The sequence below is a fragment of the Chiloscyllium punctatum genome, chromosome 11 (assembly GCF_047496795.1).
Source record: "Chiloscyllium punctatum isolate Juve2018m chromosome 11, sChiPun1.3, whole genome shotgun sequence".
In the NCBI taxonomy this organism is placed as follows: domain Eukaryota; kingdom Metazoa; phylum Chordata; class Chondrichthyes; order Orectolobiformes; family Hemiscylliidae; genus Chiloscyllium; species Chiloscyllium punctatum.
In genome coordinates, this window is record NC_092749.1 from 73,741,383 (window position 1) to 73,760,920 (window position 19,538).

General features: G+C 38.6%; 1 protein-coding gene across 1 annotated transcript in view; it reads left to right on the plus strand.

Annotated features, from left to right (window-relative positions):
- Positions 1 to 19,538, plus strand: part of tiam2b (TIAM Rac1 associated GEF 2b) — a 380,474-nt gene that overhangs the window by 171,458 nt on the left and 189,478 nt on the right. The window contains 3 exon segments of the mRNA XM_072581048.1: positions 90 to 525; positions 4,181 to 4,353; positions 6,815 to 7,039. Coding sequence (XP_072437149.1) covers positions 90 to 525; positions 4,181 to 4,353; positions 6,815 to 7,039 — 834 coding nt within the window.

A 19,538-nucleotide genomic window follows, 5' to 3' on the forward strand; every position in this document is an offset into this window, starting at 1 on the left:
ATGAAAAAATCTCATGTTAATAGTGCATTTATAAATTTTGTTTTATCTGTGTTTCTGCCATAATATTAAAAATCATGTCAATTTTGCAGGACTCTAAATCCAAGGAAATAAGTGAATATTGTGATAGTGGAATTGATGGCGTTACTGCAGACACTAGTTCTCCTTCCCAGGTGTCAAGTTTACTGTGGTCACCTGGCTTCAGCTATACATTGCCACCGAGAAGTAACTCTACCAATGCAGTCGGTAATGACGTCTTGAGACAGAGCATTTATGAGAACTTCATGCGAGAGTTGGAAATGGGTCATATGTCTTTGGAAAATGCAGACCAGTCTACAGGAAGTGAGGAAACCAGCACTGATTCCTTCAGCTCTTTAGAACAATTGGATTTATTGTATGAAAAAGAACAGGGGTTTGTGCGAAAGGCCGGCTGGTTATCTTTTAAACCTCTTATTACACATCAGAAGGAGAGAAAATTGGAACTTGCACCCCGCAGAAAATGGAAACAGTATTGGGTTTCTCTTAAAGGTAATTACTGAGGAAAAAGAATTGATTATATAGCGTCTCACTATATTTTTGGATTAAGTCTGACAATTGGCCTTAATCGCATGACCATGTGATGGATAAATTTTGAATCCAGATGCTGTTGGGTACTCCCCTCCAATCAAGAGCGCTGTTTTGTTTCTAAGATGCAGTACTTAACCCTGCTGTCAGTAATCCCAGTGTAGTCAAATGATGGCTGCAAGCTGTAACATAACTTCTGTCCCTTTGCTTATTAGTTCTCGAGAGACAGAGATCGACATTTGTATTAACCCTTTAAAGCATTTTCTGTGTCTCTACATTTTAATAATCCATGTGCCTCCATCCATTTCTCACTGATAACTGCATCCTTGTGCAAAATGTTTCACCAGGGATACCAGTTTTCCAGCATTTCGGAAGTCCTCTTTTCAAAATGAAACACCTTTTAACTTTTGCCTGCATTTTAAGTTCATTCACCAGTTTTGCCTATTTGTTTATCTGTTACTATATTTATAAATGTATGCTTCTATTTCCACAGCTGCCTGTCATTTTTAACATGAGCAAACTTGGGTACATAGCTTTCCATCTTTTGTGATTAATAAATACACTGAGTCACAAAGTTGCAATGCAGATTCTTGTGCGACATCAAGAATAACATCCTACTAATGAGAGTACCTGTCCATTATTCCTATTCCAATTCTGCCCTCTGCTGTTCAGACAATTCTTAACCAGATCAATAATTCTGTGGGAAAAATAATTTGATCTCACCTAAGAAATTGATTGCCTTTCTGACATAAACTACTCTGGCTACCCTAATGTATATGGAAGAACAAAGAACAATGCAGTACATGAACAAACATGGCCCTCCAAGCCTGCTCCACCACACGTTGCCCTTCCAAACTAAAACTGTTAAAATTCCTCAATAAACTACCCCACCTATGTTTATTACAAAGTGTGATTTAAATATTCAAATGCTGTCAATCACTCTGAAAGTGAAATGTTTGAAGCAGTGTCATTAAAAAAAAATTCTGTAACCTGCTTCGAATAAACATGTAAAGCTGATTTATGGTCTCGCCTGGTTTAGCTGTATCTGTGAATTTTTGGTTTATGAGCTGAATAGTGCCTTGTTACCAAATCTCTTTCATCAGCATAGTATTTAATGCACAGGCCTGGTCTTTTAATTAAAAATATTGGCAGAAGCACTATTATGGTTTTTCAGCCTTGTGTAGCTTTCAATCTTATACAGTGGAAAAATAAGAGGTCAGTACTGTGATATAAGCTGCTAAATAGGAACTGAATTAGGCCTTTCAGCCCATTACACCGGCTCCTCCATTTAATTGTATCATAGTTGATTAGGTCCACATTTGATTGATTAGCTCGTTTGTTCCAAATCGCATCATTTCTTTTTGTTAACTAAGTACTACATCTTCAAGAATCTTTACCATTTGGGCAAGTGTGCTCTAGGATTAAAAGTGCTTCCTGAAATTTAATTTCTGAATTGCATATCCACACTTTTTAAGGCTATTTTTCCTGTTCTTGATTCTTCCCCATCAGAGGAAGTACTTTTTCTGGAACTTTGTTACCAAATTATGGTAATGTATTGAACACCTCAAACAGATCACCACTTAGCTCATGTGATCTGAAGTCTAAGAGATTAAGTTCAAGCAGTTTATCTTCAAAGCGTAGCCTCCTAACATTTGGTGTCATTTTAGTCAACCTGCACCACAGATCCACCATTATATTTCTCCCAAATTCTGATATCCACAATTAAACACAGTACACTAGATAGAGTTTGGCAATGGTTATAGATAGCTGCAGGATGATTTCCTGTCCTTTGTGCTTCAGTTTCCTTCAGATAAAGGCAAATATTTCATTAGGCGTTTTGTACTAATCATTAGCTGTGTGGTTAGATTGCCAAATTTCTATAGGATAAAAGAGGCTATCTGGGGTATGCCGTTGCAAGTCTCAAAAGAATTATCGAGGCAAATACATTTTTCAGCTCTTGGCCTATTACTTTAAGTACATATTCAAGATGTTTCAAATGCAATGAGAGTTTCCAACTCTTCCAGACTTTCAGGAATGGAATTATGTAGTTCCTCGTTTCTCACTATTTAGGGAGTACTTTGATTCATCCTTCCTCATCCCAAAATAAATTTTCTCACTCTTAGCTATTTTGAATTCTCTTTGGTTTGTCCACTGGATTAATCTGACTTTATTGCTTTTGAACTCTTCTTTATGTCTGGGCCATTTATTCTCCCTCCTAAATTGGTGCCATCTGCAGAGTTGGATATGCAATTCCGTATTCTGGTATCACAGTCATTCATGAAAAGAATCTTCATGGTGACTCGGTGGTTAGCACTGTTGCCTCGGTTCTAGGATTTGATACCAGCCTCTGGTGACTGTTTGTGTGGAGTTTGCGCATTCTTTGCATGTGTGCATGGTTTCCTCCAGGTGCTCCAGTTTCCTTCCATAGTACAAAGATGTGCAGATTAGGTGTACTGGTCATGATAAATTGTCCATAGTGTCGAGGGAAGTGTAGGCTGGGTGAATTAGCCCCAGGAAATGCAGGGTTATGGGGCTAAAGTAGGGAGATGGGTCTGGGTGGAATGCTCTTTGGAGGGTCAATGTGAACCCAATGGGTCGAATGGTCTGCTTCATCATTGTAGGAATGGAATGATGCTATAAATGTCGCAATCAGAGTATCTACCTCTTCTTCATAATCTATTTCCCATCTTCCAACAAAATTCTAACTTAAATAAAAAGGCCATTTCTGATTCCATACATGCTGATTTTATTTTTATTCATTTGAGATCTTAGTGTTACTTGCTGGATCAGCATTTATTGCTAATTCCTAGATGCCCATGAGGAGCTGATACATTATACCATTCCAGTCCATTTGCTTTAGGTTTACCTATATTTTGCTGATTATCTTTTGTGTGGAAACTGTATTGAGTGCATTCTAGAAGCCTGTATTTGATAGATTTATGTGACTTGGAAACGCAATCAACTAGATTTTAAGGAACTATTTTGGCTCTCCATTAAACTTGCCGATGAATTATGCAAAATTAAATTTCCACTTGACAGCAATCTAGACCTGTAGGCCTCCTATTTATTTGCAAATACTTGACCCCTCTGGCCAATAACTAGTCAATATAAATTTAAGTTTAATTTGGTTTCCATCACTTTTATAATTTCGAAAGTATTCAAACTTGAGAGTTAGACGCATTAATGACTTAATGTCAAAGTACTAGGCTCTAGTGACACAATTAGATTGACAATGCATTTGGATAATGTCTGCTACACCACGTGAAGGAATAAATAACTTTTGTTCTATGTACTTGCTGACCCCAAAATACTTTGTCTATTTTGGTCAGTGTTTTTACAAGAAGAACAAAGAAATGCCCATATTTTGCAATGACACCAAAACAATGGACATATAAATGCAAGCTTAGATTTGAGTTTTGGAGGGAAGTCTACAGGAATTAGTGAACTAATTGAAATGTGAAGTTTTTAAAAAAAGCATTACATTATCACCTATTAGTGAAGGCAAGGAACTATTAGGTTTATTTACCTCCATGTAATTTTCTGTTGTTGGTTTATGAAACAGATTTATAGAATTGATATTTCACCAAACTTGCATTTTTTTTCTCTTCTTTTCTTAAAGGTTGCACCTTACTATTTTATGAAACCAGTGGGAAAAACCTCATGGAGCAGAACAGCGTCCCCAGATATGCTTTATTTGCCGAAGATAGCATAGTGCAGCCTGTACCGGAACATCCCAAGAAGGAAAATGTGTTCTGTCTCAGTAATGCTTTTGGGGATGTTGTCCTATTTCAGGTTTTTCCTTACTATTTAATTATTTAATAATGTGGCTCACCCAAAATGCAAAGGTACCTATAAAAGAGAGAAGAACTACTGCTAATATTTACAGTTTAGATTTAAAATGTTTTACTTAAAAACTTAAAAACAACCTGTGAATCCTTAATGTAAAATTTATCATAATGCCCTTCATGAATGAATGACTTCATGGGTTGATTGATCAGAAATTAAGGAACCTAATAACATTATTTAGGGAAGCTGCAAACAAAATCTAGGGAGGCTAAATATTCCTCTCTCTGGATATAGTATCTTAATCCCTCCAAATATTTTGAAATCTTTTCAGAATTTAGATATGTACAGTCGCAAATGTGTTGTAAAATAGAAGACTGAATGTGTTTGCAATAATATGACATAATTATGGTTGTAATGAAAGTAAAAATATGAAAGATTCATGCAAGAGTATTAATCTGTAAACCATATCAAAGAGTAAGTTGGCCTTAAACTGAAACACTTTGACAGCATGTTCTCCATGAATTCCAGTTCTTAAAGTCATAACATAAAAGTCATGTTATTTCCTTGTGAAGTTCGTAACTTGAGATGTTTCTTCATTTGATATTTGGTCTGCCACATCAAATGCCAGTGAACGTCAACTTATAAACTAGAATTTTACAGCCCACTGGAGGAAGAATGCCATGTTGGGGAAATGGAGGCTGTACAATTTGGTGCTATACTGACAGTGCCCTGGTGCCAAGACACTACCAATGTTGTGGTCTGTGGGTGAATTGTTTATTAGCTACTTAAGAGCATCTTTCTTCACCACTATTAATTTTAGCAACAATAGCCGAGTATGACACTGTCCAGCATATTAGGTGAAACCTGGTGAACTAGTGGCTGGGCAATGCCTATTTCTCAAGTTCTCTATTTCCATCACAAGTGTTTCCCCTCTTTCCCCCAACCTCCAAGGAAAGCGCTCTCTCTGTTCTCATGTACCCACACCCTTATTTTTCCCTTCCTCTCCAACCTTGTCCACCCTGACATCCTGGACCTGGTGATACCCTGAGCATTGCTTTTTCTAGGCTTCTTTGCTGGAAGCCTTCATTGGGGACTATAACAGTCCCAACAATAACCACCAATCCTAGTGGTACTGCTGGCTTTCTGATTGGCCACCAGCTTGCTGTGGCAGGATGTCTTTCCCAATCTCTGACTCGAAGTGGAAAAACATTCCTAATAAACTTGAGCATAAATATCTAGTATTGAATATTTTAAGTTGTATTTTGTTCATATTTCTATTTTGCCATCTATTTGGCTTTATGCTTCTATCATCAATTCAATTCTTAGTTATAGTTGACCAATTATGTCTGTTCTCATTAATCAAAGTGATGAAAGTACAGTCGAGCAGCACTTACTCAGCAATAACCTACTTATTGACGATTGGTTTGAGGTCTGTCATGCATTTCCTGACTTCATTACAACCTTTTTTTTTCAAATGTGGACAAAAGAGCTGCACTCGGAAATAAGATTCACTGCCCTTGATATCCAGGTATAGTTTAACTGAGTGTGGTATCAAGAAGCCTTAGCAAAACTGGAGTCACTGGTAATCAGGGAAAACTCTCCACTCGTTGCAGTTGTACCTACTCAAAGAATAATACTTGCAATTGTTGGAGGTTCATAATCTCAGACATCGATGCCTGAGTTTCACAGGGAGTTTTAAAGTCTCAACCATCAGTAGCTTCATCACTGACCTTCTCTTCAAAAGGTAGCAGTGAATCAGTTTGTTGATTGCACAATATTAAGCACTATTCAGATATTGAAGCAGTCAATGTTCATACATAACAAGACCTCTGCTATTATCGCAGGGCTGTTAATCTTCAGGACCCAAGTAATGTCCTGGGGACGTGAGTTCAAATCTCACCACACCATTTATAAAAATCTGGAATTAAGAGACCAATGCTGATAGCTCTAAAAGCCCATGTGACTCACTAATGTCCTTTTTAGGGAAGGAAACTGCCATCCTTATCCAGTCTGGCTAACATGAGATTCCAGATCTAAAGCACGGTGGCACAATGGTTAGCACTGCTGCCTCTCCGTGCCAGAGACCAGGGTTCAATTCCTGCCTGAGGCAACTTTCTGTGTGGAGTTTGCACATTGTCTGTGTGGGTTTCATCCCACAGTCCAAAGATGTGCAGGTTAGGTGAATTGGCCAGACCAAATTACCTATAGTTTTAGGTGAAGAGGTAAATGTAGGGGAATGGGTCTGGGTGGGTTACTCTTCGGAGGGTCGGTGTGGACTTGTTGGGCCGAAGGGCCTGTTTCCACACTATAAGTAATCTTAAAAAAAAATGTGGTTGCCTCTTAAGTGTTCTGTGGACAATTAGGGATAGGTAATAAATGATGGCCTAGTCAGTGTCGCCTTTGTCCTGTGAATGAATTAAAAGTAAGTTTAACGAATTAAGGTCTAATTATTCTGTCTGATTTCTAGGCTTCAAGCCAGACTGATCTCGAAAACTGGGTTACAGCAATACATTCTGCCTGTGCATCAGTGTTTGCAAAGCAACATGGGAAAGAAGATACAATCAAGCTACTAAAAAATGAAACGAAAAACTTCATGCAGAAGATCGATATGGATGGAAAAATGAAGAAAATGGCGGAGTTACAGCTGTCTATTGTAAATGATCCCAAAAACAGAAAAGCTATCAAAAATCAGGTATTCCTAGATCTTATTGTTGACGTCATCCTTTTGAAGGACTTCAAATTGCAAATTTATTTATTTTGGGGAGAGCATGCTGGTGTGGGAGCACAAGATGCAAACTTTTATAATCAGCTAGTTCTTTGTTTCAACAGCTAATGTATGTGTACCAGCATTAGTGTTGTAATGCTGCACTTGTGCTTGATTGTGTAAAATGCTCTGAGCAGCTTCCAAATGTGTTTAATGCTCGGAATCTTCAGACTGAATATTTCAGAATTTTTGCAGCTTCTAATTCTGTTGATGTTAATCCCTCACCCCGGTGCATAGTCTTTGGATTTTCAATAAATAGCCAAATGTCAAAGAGTTAAAGATAATAACTTAATGTCGTCTTTTTGAGAAAGAAGGCAGGTTTGTCCGACAGGGCAGCAACCTGTACTAGGGGAAGGCGAAATAGGGTTCATAGCCAGAGTAGGGTTTGAACCCTTGCTATTGGCAGTGGTCTGGCATTATAAAGAGTGATGGTAGATATTTCAATTTATTTTCATCATGTGGCTGATAATGAGTCTCTCTGCCTCTTAACACCAGCCAATGGCATCTGTTGGAAGGATATACAAATTGATACTCAAACTTCTCCAAGTCCTGGAGTAGGACTTGAAACTGGAGTTTCTGTCTTAGAGATAGGATTGCTAACTGTGGCATCAAAAGAACTCTCTAACTTAGTGTCAGGGAAATTACCCTCTTGAATAGATCACACAAGCATGGATTGTGTGAAATTGACAAGCTGTTTATTACAAGCTGTATGGCTGGAAGAGAAATTGACTAGGCTGACACTGTACAGGTAGACCAAGGGTTCTCTTCCTCGAGCAGTGGGCACAGGCAGTTTGAAAGGGGTACAGTAATGTGGTGTGAATTACAGAACAATCAAGAGTAAAACACTATGGGAGGACAATCAGCCGCCTGGTAACAGCACTCAGTCCGTGTTTGATCAGGAGAATCTAATCCTTTGTGAGAGTAGGTGCTAATATCTCTCATCCTGGCATCAATGGGTTTCCATTGTGGTTAGTCCACAAGTGAGGAACCTCGGTGCCTTTCAATCTGAGCACCCTTTATGGAGTTTCAGTATGGAGCAAGGCTGCCCTTATGGCTTGGGGAGCGATTGTGCTTATTGAAGGCTAGGAAGTGGACAGTGAAGAAGGTTACCTCTGATTACAATGGGATCTTGACCAGTTGGGCCAATGGGCTGAGAAGTGGCAGATGGAGTTTAATTTAGATAAATGCAAGGTGTTGCATTTTGGCAAAGCAAATCTTAGCGGGACTTATACACTTGATGGTAAGGTCCTAGGAAGTGTTGCTGAACAAAGACCTTGGAGTGCAGGTTCATAGCTTCTTGAAAGTGGATTCGCAGGTAGATAGGATAGTGAAGAAGGCATTTAGTATGCTTGCCTTTATTGGTCCGAGTACTGAGTACAGGAGTTGGGAGGTCATGTTGCAGCTGTACAGGACATTGTTTAGGCCACTGTTGGAATATTGCGTGCAATTCTGGTCTCTTTCCTATCAGAAAGATGTGAAACTTGAAAGGGTTCAGAAAAGAGTTACAAGGATGTTGCCAGGGTTGGAGGATTTGAGCTAGAGAGAGAAGTTGAATAGGCTGGGACAGTTTTCCCTGGAGCGTTGGAGGCTGAGGTGTGACTTCATAGAGGTTTATAAAATCATAAGGGGCATGGGTAGGGTGAATAGACAAGGTCTTTTCCCTGGGGTGGGGGAGTCCAGAACTAGAACTAAACATAGGTCTAGGGTGAGAGGGGAAAGATATAAAAGAGACCGAAAGGGCAACTTTTTCACACACAGTGGTACGTGTATGGAATGAGCTGCCAGAGGAAGTGATGGAGACGAGTACAATTGCAACATTTAAAAGGCATCTAGAAGAGTATATGAATAGGAAGGGTTTGGAGGGATATGGGCTGGGAGCCGGCAGGTGGAACTAGATTGGGTTGGGATATCTGGTCGGCATGGACAGGTTGGACCGAAGGGTCTGTTTTCCGTGCTGTACTTCTCTATGACTCTAAGTCTATTGTCAGGCTGTCTAGGGAAGTGTATTCCCCTGTCTGGAAGTTGCCTCAGTCACTTCCTGTTTACTTTCTAGTGTCTTAGTTAGCCTGTTTGGTCAAGGCTGAGGCACTATGAGTAGTTGCTGTTGTGGCTTAGGCAGACATGGTTCCTTATGCTCTTTGTGGCCATGCTGTGGGTGGACAGGGCAGTGGATTTTCTCCCACACTTTGCATCTAATATACAGAATACTGAATGACCTCGACAGAGTAGATGTTGGGAAGTTGTTTCCATGGGTAGGAGAAACTAGGAACTGAAGGCATAGCCTCAGAGTAAAAGGAAGACCTTTTAGAACAGAGATAAGGAAAAATGCCTTCAGCCAGAGAGTGATGTCACAGAAGGCTGTGGAGGCCAGGTCATTGAGGTAGATAAGTTCTTGAGTATCAAGGGGATCAAGGGCTATGGGAGAAAGCTGGAGAATGAAGTTGTGAAACCTATCAGCCATGATTTATTGGTGGAGCAGACTCATTGGGCTGAATGGCTTAATTTTTGCTCCTCTGCCTTACGGTCTCATATCTGAATTGTATATGTCTTTTTTTTTGTGAACTACTGTACAGTAGATGGGTTCAGACAAATAATGTGAAGAAACATCCTTGTTCACACATGATATCATCTCTGGGTCACTCGGTAATGAATGGAAAAAACAGTTAGCTCCAAAGTGAATGCTTTGAACGTTTAACTCTTGATTGTTGTTTTTATGAGGAATATATTACTTTAGTTGATTTCATAACTCAGTGTCAGATGTAAAGGAACAAATCAAAAGTAAAATGCCTCATCTGTGTGTTGAAGCAAAACCATGTGTAGCTTTCCCTGTGGCCCTGAGTCTGAACTTCAGTAATGTATGCTTAGTTCCTGATGACTGCCCTGTTATCTTACACTGCAACAAGCAGCATGATATGTTTAATGTGATGGCGTAAAGTGAATAGGGGAAATTGCTGTTTCATGATACTCTTGTATTCAAACAGTTCTCTGGCTTAATTTTTCTTAAATGTTGAAGTAGGTAGTTGGCAGCCCTGTTCGGCACCAAATAAGTCTGCTGTTATTGAAAGATAAATATCTTTCATGCCAGCCCATGAAAATAGTAAGGTCCACAGAGAAATTGATGTAACGAGACTAGCCCGAGTATCACAATCTACAGGATTTCCCCATTAACGTCAAGTATACAATTTGTGCCAGTAGGATGTATATCTTAATACAATTTGCAGCTAGTTTTATAGCTTACTGTCAGAAAGGTAATGATAGAAAACAAATTTAATAATTTTTTGGGTGCAATTGTTTTCCAAGTTCTGTAACTGTTTGCTGCACAAATTTGTAATGACTGTTGTGAAACTGCAAATGTTTTGATGCTTTGTAGTGTAGCGATGTTCACATTGAAATATTTTTTAGCAATAACCCTAACAATGGGGCTTCTGTTTAATGAATTTGAGATCCAGATCCTTTCCTCTTTTGATTGCATTTATTTTGCTCATATAATTGGTTTCTGTCATGTCATGGAGTATTAGATGAGTTAAATATAATAAGAACCACAATGATTGATTTTTTTTTTCTTTCTGTACAGTGCAAATTATTTGAAGAATAACTGAATTAGGACAAAAAGAAAGCAGAACTCAGGCCCTGCATTTTTGCCCTAAGTATAATGCTGTAATCACTAGTGTCCTTTCATGTGTAATGTTAAAAGCTACCAGTCTGATTGCTCAAATAGCAGGACTGACATATGAAGAGAGACTGGATTAGTTAGGACTATATTCACAGGAGTTTAGCAGAATTGGGGGCGGGGGGGGGGGGGGATAGCGGGAGGAATCTCATAGCATAGCAATCTCTCAAATTCTAAAAGAAGGAGTCAGGGTAAACGCAGAAACTATGTTCCTAATGCCTGAGCAGCCTCTTACCAGACTTTACAGTCTAAGGATAGAGGGTTAGGCCATTTAAAACCAAAATGAAGAGAAAGCCCTTCACCCACAGAGTGGTGGACTGTGGAATTCTCTGCCACAAAAAGCAGCTAAGGCCAAAACATTGCTTTCAAAAAAGAGTAAGAAATAGTTATTAGAAATAAAGGGATCAAAGGGAATGGGAGAAAACAGGAACCTAGTACTGAGTTGGATGAAAGACCATGATCATATTGCAATGACAGAGTAGGCTCAAAGAGCCGAATAGTCTACTGCTTTTGTTTTTTATATTTCTATGTAAAAGAGGGCCAACTGTTGAGTAGACCTTTTTTAATTAACTGATTTTGAGATGTTATGACTTGCTTAAGTAAATTGAGTAACCCAAATTATTTCAAATTTAGAAAGTTGTTTTAAATTGGTTTATACAGGAACTAAGGCAGGTAAATAGAGTTAAGATACAAATAAGACATGGTGCAGTAGACTTTAGACTCGAAATACCCACTCCTCTACCTTTTGGTGTTCCTATTGCAATGTGTGCAAGGCATTGTGAGACTATTTTCCTTTCATTCATGCAAAATTCTAAAGTGATGCTGATTTGGTTGCAGTTGTATTACTAGTAAGTATACAAATGTGCCTCAATAGCAGATAATATTTGGTACATTTGCATTAATTAAAAGAAAAATAGTCATTGCCTGCATGTTTCCAGTAGTTGTAAAGATACTTTGACATTTTATTACTCCGTACCAGACATATTAAATAGGCAAAAAATAATCACTGTTTTTACAGTGGAATGAGTGGTGTATTATTTCTACTCCATTGAATAGCCATTTTTTCCATATAGCTTGTTTGCCCTGGATATAGACATAATATCCTGCACTACACTGAATGATGCCTTTATGTGTCCTGCTAGAACATAGTGTTACATGATGACATTCTTGTTTCCTGGCACAGGTGGGGAAAAACCTCTCCTGAGCGCTGTCGGCTTTTCCTTTAGTTGTTAGCTGTTAACTGTAAATCTGTAAAACTATAAATTTCAACATAAATTGAACCAAAGCTTGCTAATAGACTGTAGGCTGGAATTCCCCTGAGAACAGCTGGTTCTATTTTAATGTTTGAAATTGGTACCAGATAGTCTACAGACTTAACAGCATTTCACAGTCCTCCCAAATAATACTTTTGATGTTTCTTACTCTGAGTAATTCTTCAGTCTTAGGCCACATTAAAATTGTGGGGGGTGGGGAGGAAGTGGGGATGGAACTGTGGTACTAATTGTTAATGTTTTCTGCATGATGTCCAAATTAGTTTAAAAGTAGGAGTCTGAAATCTGAACAGTAGTTTAAAAAGAATAACTCGAGGTATTATCATTGAGACTGAAATTTTATTTGGAAATCTGTCTCATCCCCATAAATTTTTGACTATATAAAAAACACTGTACAATTAGGTACTGAATGTATAAACACAACCCTTGAGGTTATTTTAATACTCTGTTATATCTTGGCTGCTGTATAAAAAGGCACTTTGTGTGGCCATTTTATTTTTCTAAAATTCCAAAATCAAGTGTTTGAAACAAGTGGTCTATATTGGACAGGCTAACATTTTAAAAAAATAAACTATGTTTAAAATGCAATAGGTAAAGTTTTTATTTCAAACTTTACAACTGCATCACATTTTGCCTACCCTTCAAATGGCTTTTTACAGATTGCATAAGAACACTGCATGAAATAAGATAAAGCTCATCAACAGCATTCATTCCTTTTGGCATCTTGTGAAATTGTGGTCAACTTTAGCATCTGAATAGATCAAAGTATATCCGTAAATGAGAAAATATTTTAATTCTGTAAAGGGCGACAGATTTTCTTTTTCTGACTACAAACTAGAATTAAAATTGGACATTGCTATTTTGCTGAAATACCAGGAGGGTTTTGCAAATTAAAAAATCAAATGGGATTGTGGTGGACATTTTTAGCTTTACAAGATAGTTTTGCTTTTGAAGCATTGAAGTTAATATATTATTGAGACAGAACAGCATCTTGGTGTCTTTGGTTAAGGAAACCTGCCTAATGACAGCCATTGGATTGTTTCACTACAGAGCGCTATAGACTTGAGAGCAGTGCAGTCAGAAACACGCAGTGCTAGCAAACAAAAAAGCATTTCTCTCCCATTTCTCTTCCTTCTCTTGCCCCCAACCCCCTCCCTTATGCTAGTTCCCTCCCCTTCCTGTGCCCCCCTCCTCCCCCCCCATCTTGTGCAAAGCCTAGCCACCCCATCAGGACATCTCCACACATGCACCAAAAGTGAAAGTGTGCCACCCACCTTTCTCTCTCTCTCTCTCTCTCTCTCTCTCTCTCACCCACTATGTGCAGAGTTTCCTGGCTCTGAACACACTGAGCAACTGACTGACCATGTCGAAACTCCTGTACTAGTTGGTTACTGACCACTCCAGTTGGTTATCATTGTGATTATTCACTGAAACATATTCACATGAGTGTGCAGATATTCTTTAACATCTAAATGTATTTTTTAAACAGAGAAAAATGCTGTTTAATACAAACAACAAAGCCAAGTTTCAAACTGCTGCATAACACTGTCTTTTTACTGTTAGTCAATTCCCGTAAAATTTCACTCTTATCTCAACTCTTTAAGGTTTTCAATTAATGTATTGCTCCTAGCCCTTCATCATCAGGCTGTGCAGACATTTTCATGATGCTTTTCCAAGTCTACCAGCACAAACATTTTCACAATACCTTACATGAAGCTCTTCATGAGCAAGCAAGTGAGCCGACTGATCATGTGGTGTGGACATTATCATACCATCTTTACTAAAACCAAAAGGACATTGAGCATTATTTCCCCACCCTGTGGTCTGGGCATTTGGTCTAAAGGAATAATTTGGCTCCCTCCATGTTTCCACCCATAATAATTATATCAAATTATTTATCACTTGTCTGTCGTGCTTGTGAATGAATGTGTGCATTTAAGAGCTTTAAAGGAAAGTGGTAATTTGTGATTTTTTTTTCTAGCATTTGTTAGAATAGTTTTATTTACAGTAAACAATTATTTTCCTGTGGATGACGACACTTGATGTGAATTGCTTTTGTCCTGAATATAAACATAAGAACTAGGGTAGTTGTAGGCAACTCAACTCTTCGAGCTTACTTCGGTTTAATCATAGTTGATCTCATCTTGGCCTCAACTCCACTTCCTGTCCATTCCCCATAACACTTCAATCTATACCAATTAAAAATCTGTCCATCTCCTCCTCAAATTTACTCAATGGCCAAATATCTGCTGCACTGTGGGTAGTAGATATCATGTGGTGGTGTTCACATGTATTTGTTGCTGTTGTCCTTCTACGTGCAGAGGTTATGGATTTGAAACATGTTGTTGAATGTGCTATTGCAATACATATTGTAAATAATACAAATTACTTCCACTGTGTTGGGGATGAAGAGAGTGATTGGATGAGGTCTCAATCAAGTGGACTGCTTTGTCCTGGATGTGTCAGATTTGAATGTTGTTAGAGCTGCACCTATCCTGACAAACCGATTATTCTATTGAAATTCTGAATTCTGCCTTGCAGGTGATAAGCAGGCCCTGGGGAAATGAGGTGAGATGATCACTGCAGAACTCCTAGCCTATGACCTGCTCTTGCAACTATAACATTTAAAAGACTAGTCCAGTTCAGTTTCTGCTCAGTGGTAGCCTTTGTAATGGTAATGATGGGTAAATTCAGCAAATAGCACCAATAACACCATTGCATGTCAAAGGGCGATGGTTAGAGTCAGTACCATTGGAGAAGATAATTGCCTGATACTTGCATGGCAAGCATCTGACTTACCACTTAGCAACCCAATTCTGACTCTTGTCCAGCTATTTCTACATTTGGTTGTGGCCTATGTCAGTATTTGAAGAGTTATGGAAGAGTGATCATTGTGCAATCATCAGTGAATATCGCCACCTCCATGTAATGGTGGAACAGTGTTTTTGATGAAGCAGCTGAAAATGGTTGGGCCTAAGATGCTACACTGAGAAACTCCGGCAGTGACAGTCATGCTCCGATCAAGGCTGTAATGAGGCCAGAAACACGTAGCCCTAACAGAATGCAAGCTGAGTGTCAGTGAACAGGCCACATCTGAACAAGTGCAGTTTGGTAGCACTGTCAACAATCTCTTCCTTCACTGATAATCAACTTAAAATGACAGTTGCCTGGGTTGGATTTCTCCTGCTTTTGCTTGATTGGTCATACCCAGGAATTGTCCAGGTTGGGTGGTGGCCAATGTTATAACTGTACATTCAGTTCTGCTTTAACGTAATAGTTCTGTTCTTGTGCAACCCCGTGTGATAAGAAAATCGCGTAATTGCAGCACCACTTAAACTAATGGAGCTGGAATCACGTGATAACCAATACATGCTTTTAAAAATTTGCATGATAGAAATATTGACCCAATTTGTCAATTGTGTTATAGTGAATTTGCATTAATGAAATTCGTGTTATAGCAGAATGACGTGCTGTATAAGCTAGTCTAGGAGCATGGTGAGTTCTGGAGCTTCAGAAGTCTTCAGTGCTATTGCTAGAATGTTGTTTGAACCCATGGTCTTTGCTGTATCCAGTGCCTTCAGTTGCTTTTTGATATCACAAAGTGAATTAAATTGCTACAAGACTGACATTGGTGATGTGGGGTTTAAAGAAGGCTAAAATGGATCATCTACTTTGAATTTCTGGCTGAAGACCGTTCCAAATACTTCAGCCTTGTAACTTGCATAGATGTGCTAGTCTCCCCTATCATTTGGGGATGTTTGTGAAGTAGTCTCCTCCAATGAGTTTGGTAATTATCCACATTATTCATGACTGAATGTGACTGGACTACAGAATCAAACTCCTGAGAAGGGATTGAAATCTGAAAAGGTTTTGCAATGTTTTGAGTGTATTGGGAACCATTGATCATGGAATGAAACTTGAACCCTTTGAGATTGAATCAGCCTCTCTTGTGGAGGGAAATGTTTTGCTTGTGGAGAGCTCAGATAAAGTGGCTACAATGCCATCTAATGGTCAGATTTAAAAGCTCTATTGATCAGATTTTCTCTTGTGGCCCTGTACCATCTTTCATCTACAGATAGCCCACAGTTGAAGGGTGAGGTGTAAAGTATTATGATGCAAAATAATACTATTTGTTGAACATTCAATATGCAGCATAGTATTTACATTTTTGTTTTATGGATATTTAGGGTCCTAGAAATTAAAACTTTTCTACGGAATGAGCTGCTGGAGGAAATGAAAGAGGCAGGTACCAGTTAGAACATTTTAAAAGACATTTTGACTGGTACATGGATAGGAAAGGTTTAGAGGAATATGGGTCAAATGCAGGAAAATGGTACTAGTTCAGTTTGGGAAATCTGGTTAGCATGAACGAGTTGGGCTGAAGGATCTTTTTCTGTGCTGTATGAATACAAGATTTTTAACTTCAGACAGTCAGGAATTGACGCAAACAGCAAGAAAATCAATAGTAGGATTAGAAATGATTTTGAACAGAGGAAATACCTACATTGAAGGTGCATTGTCTAAATTTTCTTACCTTCTCTGAAGAGGTCTATAGTTAGTTATTTTGTTCCAACTTTTCTATGGTAACTATGTAATTATCCTCAAGTATAAAGCAATTATGTTTCTCACTTTCTGAAGTTACCTTTAAGTTTTCAAGGACTCAATTTTTAATACAGACTTTCCATTCAAGATCATGGCCATAGACTCATTTGCAATACAGGAGGAGGTGATGCAGCATATTAACACTATACTGTCTGTCTGTGGCACAATCTTATTACCAGGGATCCCACTCCCATTGCTCTGCTGGTTCATTTTCTTGAACTACCTGTTCAATTTACTTTTGAAATAATTGATACTGTCTACTTTCAGCATCCTCATCATAGCAAGTTCCAGGTCATTATTGCTTGCTGCTTGAATAAAGATTTCTCCTGTCTCTCTTGCTCGAAAGCTTTAAATCTTTATTTTCCTGTCCTGTGGCATGAGCTAATAGAGACAATTTTACCATGTCCATCTTATGTAGACGTTTCCACCAATGTAAAGTCAGGAAGTGGGGATGTTCACCTATGATTATGCAATGTTCAGTGTCTTTTGTAACTACTCAGATGCTGAAGCAGTCCATGTCCAAATGCAACAAGATCTGGTCAGTATTCAGACTTTGGGTAGCAAATAACATTTGTACCACACAAATGCCAGGCCATGACCATCTCCAATAAGAGACATTGATCCCTTACCTATCTATCTCTGTTTTAAACACACTCACTTGCTTGACCACCTCAGCCTTCGATGGCAATGTATTCCACATATTGACCACCCCCTGTCTGAAGAAACTCCTTGTCATCTCTGTTCTCAGGGGTAGTTCTCTGTACATCTACTCTGTATTCTGTATTCCAATGAGATTATCCCTCATCCTCCTAAACTCCATCGTGTATGTAATCAGAGTCTTCAACTGCTCCTCATATGACAAACTTTTCATCCTTGGATCATTCTTGTGAGCGTCCTCTGGATCCCCTTCAACACCAGCAGATCCTTAGCTATGGAGTCCAAAACTGCTCTCAATATTCCAAATGTGGTGTGACCAGAGGCTTATACAGCTTCAGCAGTACATCTCTGCCCTTGTATTCTAGTACTCTTGAAATGAACGCTAACTTTGCATTTGCCTTCTTAACTGCTAACTGCATTGTATGTTAGCCTGAACAGAGTTTTGAATTAGGACACCCGAGGCTCTTGTGCTACAGATTTCCGAAATCTTTCCCTGTTTAGAAAATGGTCCACGCCTCTCCTTTCTACCAAAGTGCATCATCTCTCACTTTCCCACATTGTATTCCATCGTCCATTTCTTTGCCCACGCTCCCTAGCCTGTTCACATTATTCAGCAGCCTCTCCACTTCCTCAAAGCTACCTTATCTTGTGTTATCTACGAACTTAGCAATAATGTTGTCAATTTCCTTTTCCATAAGCCTCAGTTTTGTTAATATATCTTTAGAATTGGACGCAAAACTTTTTGTGATAATTTGATTTTTAAAATATTTTATTTCAGAATGATCCAGATCTTTGTCTACTGCTTAGTTATATTGTAACTGCATAAAGTACTGCTTAATATGTGACAAAATCAGGTATTTTGCATCTAAAATTTTACTGCATCCATTCTTTTCTGAACTAAATGTTTTGATACATCACCTCAGAGTTTGAATTGGTTTTGGGCTAGTTTGCATCGAGAAAGCCCAAAAATGTTATGTGGAGCAAAGTTTGTGTATGTACGCAGATATCTGCACTAGATGCACAAGATTCCTTGCATTTCCTGTAAACTTCAAAGTGGACAATGGTTAATATTGCTGTCATAGCCTGAAAAATATAGGCTATTTCTCGAAAAAGAAAGCCACCAGGAAGTTGGAAGAGTGGTTGATTGTACACCAAAGATGAGCTATGAGTTTTAAAAACAAGTAGCACTCCTTGAAAGGTACCATTTCATCGGCAATGAATTGAAATCACAGTCATGCACTACAGCTTACATTTTTACTACAGGAACTTTATAACTTGATCAAGAATATCACAACTCGTATGTCATCATGGAAAAGTGAAGCCTATCATTGGTTCAGTATCAGATCAAATTCTTTGGATCCATTTTCTTTATCTTCTGGAATTTCTTGCTTAAAAATCATTTGCAGTGTTTCAATAACACCTCATGAAAGCGTTTTCTTCCTTTTGTTAAACTTGTAATAATTGAGTTTATGTCTGTTGAGCTTTGTTCATGTACCAGCCAGTTATGTCTGATTTATGAGGGCATCAAAAAAGAGAGTTTTCTGCAACACTGAAGGAGAACAGATTAATAATGAACTGCTGATGTTTTAAGTTGATGTTTTACATGATGTAATGTTTTGTAGTATTTGTATCTCCAAAAAAGCTGTCATTCTGGTCTGGATTTTTTTGGAGTTGTGGAGATGCTGCACATCTTCCAAAGTAGCAGCCAGGACCCAGATCTGCAAGGCCCAGCCCAATTTCCAATGGATTCTGTTTTCACCAGTATGGAAGAGGAGTATGGTGTGAATCTCACAGGATAGAAACTCAAACTTAGCTGAGTCATTTGAACTCTATGCTGAATTTAATATAGCCCATTTTCACCATATCATACGCTTTAAACTGCATGTTCAGAGTAGTTGTAACTGGTCTTGAAGGATGCATAAGGTCTGCAGAACTAAAAACTTCATTTTTAAAATGCCTTGAATGGGCATTTTTTCTTAAATAGTAATGGCTATAATAGATATTTTGAACTTTAGTTCACTTCAGCATGGCCCTTAGAATGTGTTACTTTGGAAGGTACAATCACAAACAGTGGTGGGTGACTTGGAATGAGTTGACTTAAAGATGGCAGAGGACTGTAGTGGAGGCATGGGTTGACATGAGGGACCTTTTTGAGTTATTGGTGAGGGTTATTCAGGCCTTCCAAAGCAGGCATAGCACACAGCGGGATTTTCGGACTCCCAATGCT